Source organism: Octopus bimaculoides, chromosome 14, assembly GCF_001194135.2.
Source record: "Octopus bimaculoides isolate UCB-OBI-ISO-001 chromosome 14, ASM119413v2, whole genome shotgun sequence".
In the NCBI taxonomy this organism is placed as follows: Eukaryota; Metazoa; Mollusca; class Cephalopoda; order Octopoda; family Octopodidae; genus Octopus; species Octopus bimaculoides.
The window spans coordinates 14,979,315-14,992,736 of NC_068994.1; the positions used below are offsets into that span (position 1 = coordinate 14,979,315).

Consider the following 13,422-nt stretch of genomic DNA (forward strand, 5'->3'; position numbering starts at 1 on the left):
TTTTATTTTTTATTTTGACTTGTTTCAGTCATTGGACTGTAGCCACACTGGGCATAACCTTTCTTTTATTTAAAGTCTACTACCTATTCTATCAATCTCTTTCTGCTGAACCACTAAGTTACAAGGACATAAACCAAAACACACACACACAATGGATTTCTTTCAGTTTCTTATTTCTTCATTGCCCACAAGGGGCTAAACATAGAGGGGACAAGCAAGGACAGACAAAGGGATTAAGTCGATTACATCGACCCCAGTGCGTAACTGGTACTTAATTTATCGACCCCGAAAGGATGAAAGGCAAAGTTGAACTCAGAACGTAACGGCAGACGAAATACCGCTAAGCATTTCGCCCAGCGTGCTAACGATTCTGCCAGCTCGCTGCTTTATTTCTTTCAGTTTCTATCAACCAAATCCACTCACATTGGTCAGCCAGAGGCTTTAGTAGAAGGCGCTTGCTCAAGGTACCATGCAGTGGGACTGAACCTGGAACCATGTGACCAAGCTTCTTAACCACAAAGCCTTGCCTGCGCTTATAACAGAAAAGTTGTCATTGACCAGTATATTATGTTTGCTTACTCTTCAATATTTTATTTTTTACTTCATTCCATATAAGCATTCACAATTAAGTGAAAATAGCATCTACTTTCAACAGCAGTAGCAAGTAAATCCATATGACTTGGACAGGGTCACAAAGAAAGAAGAACTATATCAAAATTTGAACTTATGCCCTTGTTGTAAGTAACTCAGATCTTACTATCTCAAACCCTGTGCCACATATTGAAGTGAAACATATGATAGGAGATTTCTGTAATGTTTCATACTAGTTTACAACAGTGATATGTTTTTGAAGACACACACACACACACACACACACTCTCTCTCCCTTTCTCTCTTCTATGTATATTCCCATTCACATCCATACAACTGCATAAATATTGATTTCAAATTTTAGCACAAGGCCAGCAAGTTTAGCGGGCGGAGTAAGTACATTGATTACATTGACCCCCGGGGCTCAACTGGTACTTATTTTATTGACCCCCAAAAGGAGGAAAGGCAAAATTGAACCTGGCAGACTTTGCGCTCAGAATGTGAAGACAGATGAAATGCTGCTAAGCATTTTGCCTGGAGTGCTAACAATTCTGATAGCTTTCTGCCGTAACAGATTCATAAATATTAAACCTGAAACTAGATGATAGACACATCTGAAGCTGACTTGGTCTATAGAGTGTTATGCCATTGAAGAAGTCGCAAATAGTGATGGTAGGACTTTAGCAAACATAACTAGTCGGTTGATGTGAAATCAAATGATTAAGCAAACAATCGTTTAGTTAGTTGGTTAAATAGCTAACCAATTAACAATTAATAATAATAATAATAATAAAGAAATGAAGTTGAACCAGTGTGTGTTTATCATTGGCGTAATGACCCTCCAAATACACAACAAACTCTATAAGATTTTAATAACATATTAGAAGAACCAATCTCTTGAATAGTTACCCTGACTCCATATTAATTCATTTCTCATTTATTGATGTTAAACAGAACAAATAACAAAACGGAACAGTACATTTAACTTCATTTACAAAAGCAAATAAAAAAAAAAGAAGAAAAAACTTACTTGTGAAGCATGGTTATAGGCTTTGATAACAGCAGTGTACCATTGCGTTGTTCCTTCAGCACGATAGACTTCTACTCGGTACCCAACTAAAACTGTTGGAGTTGTCAACAGTATTTTCTGTCCATCTTGGTAGTCCACCCAGCTTTTAACAGATTCTTTTAAATTTGGGTACTCTGATATTGATGGAAAATTGTCATCTCCTTCCTATAAAAGGACAATAGTAAAAAAAAAAAAAGAATGTTATCAGAATAAAATTTTAATTTTATATATACAAAGCTATCAGTTTAAGATCTATTTTTTTCTTTCTTTTATCTTTTGTTTCAGTCATTGGACCCTGGCCATACTGGGGCACCACCTAGAAAGATTTTTTGAATAAACAGAGTGATTCCAGTACATATTTTTCTGAAGTCTGATACTCATTCTATCAGTCTCTTTACCAAAGTGTTACGTTATAGGGATGTAAACGAACCAACAGAAGTTATCATGTAGGGATGGGAGTGGAACAAATACAGACACAAACACACACACATAAGGGGCTTCCACGGAGTTTCCACCTACCAAATTTACTCACAAGGAATGGTTGGTCAGCCTGGATCTGTGGTAGAAGACTCTTGCCTAAAGTGCCATGCAATGGGACTGAACCGGAAACTACATGGCTGCAAAGCACACAGCCATATCTACAACTATAGTGGTATTGACTGAAGGGCTTGTTCTATAGCATTTATCAGTCAACAGATCACAATTGTAAATCATTCCATCTGTTAGGGTCAAACAAAACCATGTATGAATTAACAATAACTAAACAAGTCTTCCTTGATAAAACTTAAGTGCAGATACCTTTCACCAATAATCCCCAGCAAAAAGCACCTTTTGAGGGCTGGGCCTCACAGAGGCAATGACAAATGACCGAGACATTTGGCAATATGCTGTACTTGAGAAGAAGACCCATCAAGCCAAGTGAAATCGTAGTCATGGTAGATACTGGTGTCACACAACTGGCACCTGTACCAGTGGCATGTAAAAGCACCCATTACATTTTCAGAGTGGTTGGCATTAGGAAGAGCATCCAGCCGTAGAAAACCCATGCCAAATCAGATAGGAGTCTGATGCAGTCCCTCAGCTTACCAGCCCTGGTCAAACCGACCAACCCATGCCAGCATGGACAATGGATGTTAAATGATGATGATGATGATGATGAAGTAGCTTTCCACTCTTCATGCTAACTTTCATTTTCCATTACTTTTCCAGGCTAGTACATTCATTGATCTTCCTCATATATATTGGCAAATATATTTAATCCTTTAGTATTTAAAACCAGCCATATCCAACCCAAATATTCTACCTCTTCTATGTTCAAGCCCGACCTGATCCAGCTGCTCACATCTCCTACTTTGCAATGTCATTCTAAAAATAAACAATCACATCTTCAAAATCTCAAAACAAGATAATACAGTATTGACTTGAAAAAAATGTGAATAAATAAGCATTACTCAAACAGAGTAATCTGAATACTAAAGGATTAAACCCTCTCACTTTTTGAAATCAGTTACTTTCAACCATTCTAACAAATAAACTTTGTATATTCATCAGACCAGAATTGTTCCTCTCAAACCAACGCAGATCATCTGTTTAACAGCCATAAAATATCACATTTCTGACACAGGTTTTCGTAGAGACTGGCTTTCTTTCATACAGGGAAAGAGTTTCTATGTTTTGACAAGTGTTTATAGTTTCATGTGTTCACATGTGTTATTTATAACTATGTGTTATAAGCATGCGAAACATTTTCCTCAATAAAAAAGAATTTGAACTCAGAAGGTTCATCTTCCTGAAAATATGTGAATATAAAGTATACAACTGATGTGAACCACTTTCTTAAATGGTTCATACCAACTCTCACAACACAAAAATTACTGAGAGACTTAGAACATAATGACAATTTAAATCAATGATTCTCAACCCTTTTTTTACTATGGATTTCTTTGATTCCTATTTTACTTAGATGGACCCTTATGAACCATTCAATGTTTTAAAAAAATCTAACTATATTTTTATAATTAAATATCATTAGGAATTGTAAAAAAAATTGTTAAAATATTTTGTGAATTATAAGAGTATGACCAAGTTATTGCATATTAATAGTTATCGCCAAGCCAACATAGCAGTCCAAAAAATAAGATGAATGCTGCCGTTGATTAGCTCCAAGAGGCCATTGCCTCTAGCTAGCTATGTGACACATGAACCTGTGTCCTTTATAACCTTCGAACAGGGGAGGTCAGCCGCTTCCCCTTGTTGGTCTGGCATCCACAGACTAGTTTCGGGGTATTGCCCCTTGTCAATGTAGAGCAGCCGAACCCAGCAGGCGTCGCTACTGACCGTCTGTACGAAGGTTATTTATCTAATTTCAGTGGAATACATCCACTGGTTTTCAGAAATAGAGATATTAATATTTCTAAGTCTCTCTAAAGGAGACTATGGCAGCGGTACTGGATATTAATAGTTATCGCCAAGCCAACATGGCAGTCCAAAAAAAAAAAAGAAAAAGTTATTGCAGATAAATCTTAACAACAAAATCTCATCTGGACCCTGGTTGAAAACCACTGATTTTAATAGATAAAAAACAACACTTGATTATGATTATTTACAATTGATTATCTATCATTCTGCTTGCCCAAAAGAAACCAACTGGTGTTGGTTTGTTTACATCCTTGTAACTTAGCATTTAACAACAGAGACTATTATCATAAGTACCAAGCTTTAAAAATATTATAAGTACTAGGGTTGATTTGTTTGACTAAACCCTTCAAGGTGGTGCCCCAGAATGGCTGCAATCCAATGACTGAAACAAGTAAAAGATAATAAAAAAAAAAGATAAAGACATTTCCCTATTTTCACAATTACAACATATTTTAGTTGCTGACAAAATGTCTCACAATATTTACTCCACAACAATAAACACTAAAGTTAATTCAGTCAGTTACATTCATCTGTCACCTAAAAACTTGGTGGCTTTGTGTTTCAGACATCTATATCACTTTAAGTTTTTCATATTTGAATGATATATTTGTATTTCAAGAAAGAATATAGAAAACAGTTACAGAGAATGTACAAGAATTATTATACAAAGCATTCATTCATGCTAGGAGTTGGTGAATTGAACAAATGAAGCCCACAACACTAGTTAGGAAATATGTAGAATACTAAGTTAACGAGCGAGATGATTATGGTAACACAGAAAAGCAAATAGAAGAATGCTTTAAAAACTTTTAAAAGACCCTTAGCAGAATAGATTTCCAACCATTTCATATCATATTTTTAAAGATGCAAAGGAATTTTCTTTTTAATCTTTTGTTTCAGTCATTACACTGCTGCCATGCTGGGGCACTACCTTGAAGGATTTAGTTGAACAAATACATCCCAGTATTTATATTCTTAAAGCCTGGTATTTATTCTATCGCTCGCTTTTTGCTGAACAGCTAGGCTACTGTGGTGTAAACAAACCAACACTCATTGTCAAGTGGTGTTGGTGGTGGACAAACACAAAGGCATGAACACATAGATATATATACATGCACACACACTCATACACACATATATATAAACATATATACACAGACACACACACACATATATATATATATATATATATATATATATATATAAACATATACCCATATACATATATATACATACACATATATACCCATATACATATATATATATACATACACATATATACCCACATACATATATATATATACATACACATATATACCCACATACATATATATACATACACATATATACCCATAAATCATAAATATATATATATATATATATATAGACACAGGATAAATTTCTTTCATTTTCTGTTTACCAGATTTATCTACAAGAATTTGGTTGGCCCAGAGCTATAGTAGAAGACACTTGCCCAGGGTTCCACAAAGTGGTACTGAACCTGGAACCATGTAGTTGGGGAACAAACTTCTTACCACACAGCCACACCTGCACCTGTAAACCCTTTTGATATCAACCCACCTGAAACCACCTCCATTTCTCTAATACAAACTTCCTACTTTAAAGTGAACTCAATTAAAAGCGTCTATGAAAATTTCATGTTGTTTCAAACACTTGCTTATTATTCACAGCTATTTTATGACAGCTATTTTACTAAATTCTTCACAATTTCCAAAATTACTAGAAACAAAGACTGTATTTTGAGAGAAATATGGTAACAGAAAGGTTAAGGGAAAGTAGAATATAAATGCTTCAGTCAACATGGAGAATATCTCAGATGCTTATTGTACAGCCCCGGTAAGGAATGCAATGTTAAATCAGCCACAATGGGATTTTTGCTTAAAAAAGCACAAAGCTACAAACTAAAAATTGCCATTGCCAAAGCAGACTCCCTAATATTAGTGCCTACTCCAATACCCTTCCACCCAAAGTCTAACTATAAATGTTTCTTGATATCTGATAGCAACCAGTATTTCTACTGGTTGAAATTTAATAGTACTTAGAACCAGGAATGAGAATGAAAAGTCCAAATAAACACTGTATCAATAAACATCTAGAAAGGGAAATTCTGCTAAAAATAAAGTCAGAGGAATTTGGTAAGGGAACTAGGTCACCATAGTGAATGGTGGGGAGTGGGAAATTACTAGACAAATGAGAAAAAAAAACAAAATCAAAATAAAGACAAACAAATGAAAATAATAAACAAAAAGTGAATACATTCAGTGAGGAAATGTAAAAGGAAAAGATGTATTTCTAAAATTCAATATTAGCAAAATATTTTCATAAATGAAGCAGGGTGATACTAAAGGGTAAAAAACAACTGTGTCTGGGAAAAGTTATTTGGTCAGAAAACAGAAGCTATAATGCCTCCATCACTGCATGGGTTAATAAATAAAGAGAGTGTAAGAAGCGATGTGATTCCGAAAGAAAACATTACACCAATGTCAAAATAAAGAACTGGGGAAACACCTGGTAAAGCCCATTATTTACTTATGGTTACTGGGTGAAAAAGTTAAGTTGGCTGCATGGAAAAAACCTTGCTGACCAGATGAAAAAGATTTATTACAGAGGAAATAGGCTTCTAACAAAGAAAACTCATGGAAGTTTGTGTGTGGCAGGAATCAATGGGGGTGACTGAGAGGAATCAGATGCATCCAATTATCGGTTGATCTAACATGTGGGGAAACTATAATGTGGATAAATTGAAGGTAAATTATATATAACCAGCTGAATGCATTTCTGAGGCACCCGTGCTGGTGACACATAAAGGGCACCCATGCCAGTGACATGTAAAAGAAATCTGCGCTGGTGACACATGCTGCTGACACCCAGCATGCTTTGTAAAATGGTTGGTATTAGGAAGGGCATCCAGTCATAGAAACCAAGCCAAAACAGATGACTGAAGCGTGGTGCAGCCCTCCAGGCTACCAGCTCTAGTCAAATCGTCTAACCCATGCCAGCATTGAAAACAAATGTTAAGTGATGATGATGACGATGATATAAAATGGAAACAAATACAATTCTAGAGTGATGAAGTATGAATTATAAATCTGAAAAACAAAAACAAAAAAAAAAAGCCTTTGCCATGATTAAGAATATAGTAATTTTAAATGTTTAAAAGCAAATAATATCAATTAGAGGACATACTTATCTGAACTCAAAATGCCAACTCTTCAGTTAAAAAAATAAGAAACGTACTGCTAATTAGAATGGTAGGTATTTTATAATCATGGAAAACAATGTGGAACTTATTATGAAGCATTACATGTACATGGATAGACACCGTAAAACTACTTGGTAGAATAGTAGAAAATAAACCTTCAATTAGACCAAATAGGTTTCAGTCCCAGTTTAATAACTTTTTATTCATAGACTATCAGAAGGAAAGGTGGAGGCATGTGACTTAGTGGTTCAATGTTTCTCAACTTTTTTACCTTTGCAACAACCCCTAAAATAAATTACATATCTCAAGGAACCCCTGCATAAAATAAAATCATATACCATATCTTTCTCATATTTTTTTCATCGTTATTCACACAGTCTCTTCTATCTTTTCTCTTTTCAAAGAAAATATTTCTCCTAGCGTTCACTATTTTCCTCTCGTTCTGGTCTAACAACCCTCCACATTTGTTTTCGTTCTGGTCTAACAACCCTCCACATTTGTTTTCGTTCGGTCTCCTTGTATGTCTCCACTGTCCTGTTTTTGTTCCCAACTTTGACCCTCCATAAATCCTAAATTTTATTTTGGAATTCATGGGAGCAACTGTCTTTGAAGACTCATATTGTCGTTGAATGCTCGAAATGAGGAGTTGATAGACAGCTGACAATTGATGATTGGTCATTTCTGTGCTTACTTGTCCTGTTTTCCATTTGTTTCTCTCGCTGTTTACGTATTGAACTTGTTTGTCTACGTATTTCATATTGTTTACACAGTTGGTGATGTCCTATACACACGCACACGCACACACACACACACACACATATATATAGGGTATCCATAAATTACAGACATCACTAACTATATCCCCAATGGTTGTTATATTGTTATATTTTTTTGATAACATAATAGGTTAGATAGGATGATGTCTATATTGCAGTATTACAATGACCAATATGTTGTGCAAGTATAGTAATATTACCATCATAAAATTAGCATTAGCATATCTCACTCTTTCTCGCGGAACCCCAGGGTTCCAAGGAACCCTGGTTGAAAAACGCTTGTTGGGCTCATGACTGTAAGATTGTGGTTTTGATTCTTGGACCGTTTTCTTGAGTGAAACCATCTCATATTGCTCCAGTCCACTCAGCTGGCAAAAATGAGTAATCCTGCGACAGACAAGCATCCCATCCAGGAGGGGAATTTATATACCATGGAAACCGGGAAACTGGCCCTATGAGTCTGTATGACTTGGGAAGGATTTTTATTCATTATCCTATCAGAAGGATAGACATTTCTAGGGAGCCTCTATGAAGTTGTTTAAACTGCTAGAAATGTCAGCCAAATCTCCCTCAAATTTACATCTAAATGTCTTAAAAAAGGAGAAAAGAAACATTTGATGATGTAGTTCTAGACACATGCTAACTGATCAGATATGATGGTCATGGCTGGAACATCCTTCAATATAGGATGGTTCTATGAAGGTTGACCCAGGACTAAACAGCAACATATGTATTCTTTAGATAATTTCAGCTTAACAATAAATCAATTAGCCAATAGCTTAATTATGCAGTAGAAATATGAAGAATAGATACAAATGCAGAAAAATTAGATTAAAAAATAAATTGAAGAAAGAAAAGAACTTGTTGTGAAACAACTATTCAGATATTGAAGATATTTATTTCTTTATTGCCCACAAGGGGCTAAACATAGAGGGGACAAACAAGGACAGACAAAGGGATTAAGTCGATTAGATCGACCCCAATGCATAACTGGTACTTATTTAATCGACCCCGAAAGGATGAAAGACAAAGTCGACCTCGGTGGAATTTGAACTCAGAACGTAGCAGCAGACGAAATACCGCTAAGCATTTCGTCCGGCGTGCTAACGTTTCTACCAGCTCACCGCTTCAGATATTGAAGATATTGAGAAACAATGATGCAAGGAGATATAGCCAGCTGAATCAACCCAGAGTCTGCTTGATATTTATTTCATCAAACCCAAAAGAATTAAAGGTTCAATCGGCATTTGCAGGATTTGAACTACTAGTAAAGAGGAATATAACTAAATGCTATATAAATCATTTCAGTTCCAGCACTGCAGTTTCTACCACTTCCTCTGCCTCCAATGCATTAAAACTGTGAAAATACAACAAACATGTCGATATATCCCAAATAAATGGATCTGGGTCAAGAAAGAAAATAAGACTATACAAAATAACGTATACAGGGAAAAGTTCAATGCTCTGAAGCAAATTCAGCAGAATCAATGAGAGACTGAACAAAGATGGCTTAGATTCTATTAACTTAGATCAATTACTGGCTTTATAGCATCCATTATCTGCTATGTATATAAACTTGGAATCTAGAATGAAAACAAAATAAAGTCATGAACCAAAGTAGCAGAAGACTTCAAAGATAACTAGTTAAGATCAACAAGCCAACCTGCAATTGCATTGTTGCATGAAGGAAATAAAGCATCACCACTAAAGAAGAATTTGCATTTCAAGTAAATAAACAACACACACACGAAGAAAATAAGAGACTACGATTTTCTATTTGATGTAAATTCTTTAATTTATTATACTTTGTGAGCTAAAATGTTTGATGTTCAAAACTTAAGAGCCTGTAAATTCCATATATGGTAAAGTGGCTACTCCATATATTGTAGATGCTGCACTGAAATCAAAATTCTAGAAGGAAACTTCAAGTTCAGAAACATCTTATCTTTAAACTGAACTATCTCAAAAAGGTAATTAAAAAACAAAAAAATCAAACAAAATCCTTGAATGAATCTAAAAATCTTAGGGTTTTGAATAAATCATTGATCATAGAAAATTATCTGAGAGAGAAAGAAAAATCATTGTACAAAAATATCAAGACAACTGAGCTTAAATTTAAAACCAGGTAATTCATAAGAAATAATGAGTAAAACTACCAAATAGAATCTACAACATTTAAATTACACAGTGAAATACATTTAACAGCAAGCTAAGTGATTTTTATATGCCCACTTTATATTTATTATTTTATATTTGTAATAATACAAGAATGAAAATATTCAAAATGCAGAAAGCTATTTTAAAAAAGTAAGGCTTGGAATTTAAAGGAGATGATGAAAACAGGAAGAGATGGAGAAGTCATGAATTTGCTTCTTCAGCAAGACTCCTGCGCCTGTCCCTCTATCATGCTTTCTTATCTCTCAGTACTGTTCCCTACTGAGTTGAAGGATCTTGTCTTGCAAGTACTTGGTGACCTCACCAGTGCTGGCGCCATGAAAAATGCACCCACTGTACTCTGTGAAATGGTTGGCATCAGCAAGGACATCCAGCTAGACAAATGATGCCAAAGCAAACATTGGGAGGACTCAGTGCAGCCTTCTGGATTGTCAGTTCATGTGAAACCATCCAACTCGTGTCAGCATGGAAAAAGGGACGTTAAATGATGATGACAATGATAATGAATGTATTTTCTAAGAAATCAATAGATTACTGCAGAGCAAAGTGTCTATAAAAAAAAAAGAATGCTTTACACCAACCACTGAACTGGACGACACTGCATAATAATACCAATGATGCCATCTTCTCCATTTCGAATAAGAACCCAGTACTGCGACAGCTGGGGTTTCAGAGAACCACAACTGTTTAACATCCTGCCAAGCAAACTCAGAGATTTGCAAGGTGCAGATGTGGAGACCTCCAAAAAGCATCAGGACAAATTTCTATCTGAAATCCCAGACGAATCCCATATTACAGCAGGAGGCACAAAGAAGAGTGACTCTGTCCAACTCACTTCTTTGTCAAAACAGTACAGAAAGGAAACGCAAACACACTGAATGACGGTGCTCCAGCATGGCCCCAGCCTTTGGCTGAAACCAGTAAAAGATAAAAGATAAACATTTCAATCACCGTGATCACTAAAAAAAATCAAGATGAACCATATCTTTAACTTAAACATCTTTCTTCGATTTAACATTGAACTCGAAAGTTATTAATCGTTTGTTGTTGTTCAATGTTTCAACATCCTTCTCTATGTCAGCCAATGTTGTTTGTAGCACTAATCTAATTAAAAAAAGAAATTATTCCTTGAAAGAAACAAGGGTAAATAAATATTTATATCATTAAAAAAAAAATTCTTTAAAGAGAAAAACATCTCATTTCTTTCTTAAGCTTAATTCTTTATGCAATTCATATATTTGGCCTTAGCCTTGAGGCTTGGTTTATCAGCTTGTATTTCAAGATATGTACAAACTCTATTGCTAATACAGCCACAAATTTTCAAAAGCTAACAACCGAGACTCTCCTTACAAAATACAACTTGCACACTCTGAGAGAGAGAGAGAGAGAGAGGGAGGAAAATCTTGAAGATTGGATGAAAGAGAAGAAAAATAAAATAAAAGGAAAAGAAAAAAAACAGTAAAGGAATAAAAAAAAAAAAAAATCAGAACATCAAACAGAATAATTAAATACAAATGTAAAGTTGGAAGTGAAGCCAAGCAATGCTTACTGTTGATAATTTTAATATTTAGCAGATACACTTCTATAAGAAAGTGTTCCACTAAGCAGTTAGCTATTAAGTACATTATACAACTAATCAAATTAGCAGTCCAAATATATCAGCGATTCCCCTCCAATTCCCCAGCACTGCCTCTCCTTTCAGTCAAATCTGTACAAGGGGAATAGACTCTCACTGGTTGTTTTGTCTGCATTCAGCAGTCAATGGAACTTGAGCGGTTATGAGTCTGTCTCTTCAAGCGCAGTGCCTGAATAAAAAATACTCGATTCTATTATCAATAGAGCCTCAGGGTTCGGATGAAATTATCCTGTCTAGCCCAAATCCATATAAAAAAAAAAGTGAAATTAGTAGCAAAATATATTTTTAAACACACACACACACACACACACGTGTGCACACACAGCTATAAGCTATTGAAACGTACATGAAAACGTTGAAAAGAATGAGGTTTTCAGACAAAAAGTAAAATATCCCCAGGCCTAAATAGTAACAAAATTATAAAAACCAAAAAGCGAAAAATAATTATAATGTTTTAGGAGAACGTTGTGGTTAAGTTTGAAAATAGAGGGGAAAAAAAACCCCCAAAAAAACCCTAATGAAAAACCACTTACCTGAAATAATCACACCAAGCAAAATAAAATAATAATAATAAAGAAAGATTATATATACAAAAAAAAAGCAAACAGCCGTTGTCCTTCATATGACCTATGCACTTACATACCTGCTCTATTCAAAGTATTAATCCTTTTTGTAAGAGTGCCCTATATCTGTCAAACAATTAGGCCAGTAAGAAGTGCCCTGCTGTGGCTCTTCTAAGTGTCTACAGTGTGAGTTTACTTAAGACTCTTGACTATGACTAATATCAGCAAATATTGCACAATAGTAACCCTGCCAACAACTAAATACTTAACTGTTGCTAAAATAATTGAAAGCAGGAATAGCAGATGGTTGTCAGTGGTGCAGTAGAAGTGGGTGGGGGAGAGAGAAAGATTAAATAAATTAACATTTTCTGAAACTAGTTTGTTGATATGTGCATGAACAAATTCAAAGCCACAGTGAAATAAGATAGGTGTTGAGAGAGAGAGAGAGAGAGAGAGAGAAAGAGAGGAAAAACAAAAAAAACGAAATAAAACAAAAATAAAGGCCTCCACCCCTCGTACCTTACCCCAGAATGTCTTATATTTTTTTGTTTTTAAATAGAGAGAACCAATTCCAAACTAGCACTAAATTATTTGACATTTACCATACATGAGAAGACTTCTTCGATATTATTTAGATATTTTTTCAAGGGAGCTGGGGGGTGGGGTGGGGGTACCGACACCAGGCCAAAAATAAACAAACAAACGAGTAAATAAAATCTTGAAGTAAGTATAAAAAACTTAGAAATGAGAAAAACATGATACCTCCCATCACGAGAAAAAACCTTCCTAGAGCATTTAAAAGATCAACCAAAACATCAAAAGCCAGCATCTTTCACACACACACACGCATAGGGATTTTGATTTTTTTTAATGAGAATTGGAAGCAAGTGTAAAATCCCTCAAAATAAATCCCAAATGACAAATGGCTATATCAGGATTACTCAACAGATGATATTTGTTATAACAAAAAA

The 13,422-nt window shown here is 35.0% G+C and overlaps 1 protein-coding gene across 1 annotated transcript in view; it reads right to left on the bottom strand.

The window, feature by feature from the left end:
- The window catches only part of LOC106876362 (probable JmjC domain-containing histone demethylation protein 2C), a 204,204-nt gene that overhangs the window by 79,502 nt on the left and 111,280 nt on the right, over positions 1-13,422 (bottom strand). Inside the window, exon 4 of the mRNA XM_052973026.1 lies at positions 1,622-1,825. Within this exon, the coding sequence (XP_052828986.1) occupies positions 1,622-1,825 (204 nt within the window). The remainder of the gene's footprint in view (positions 1-1,621; positions 1,826-13,422) is intronic.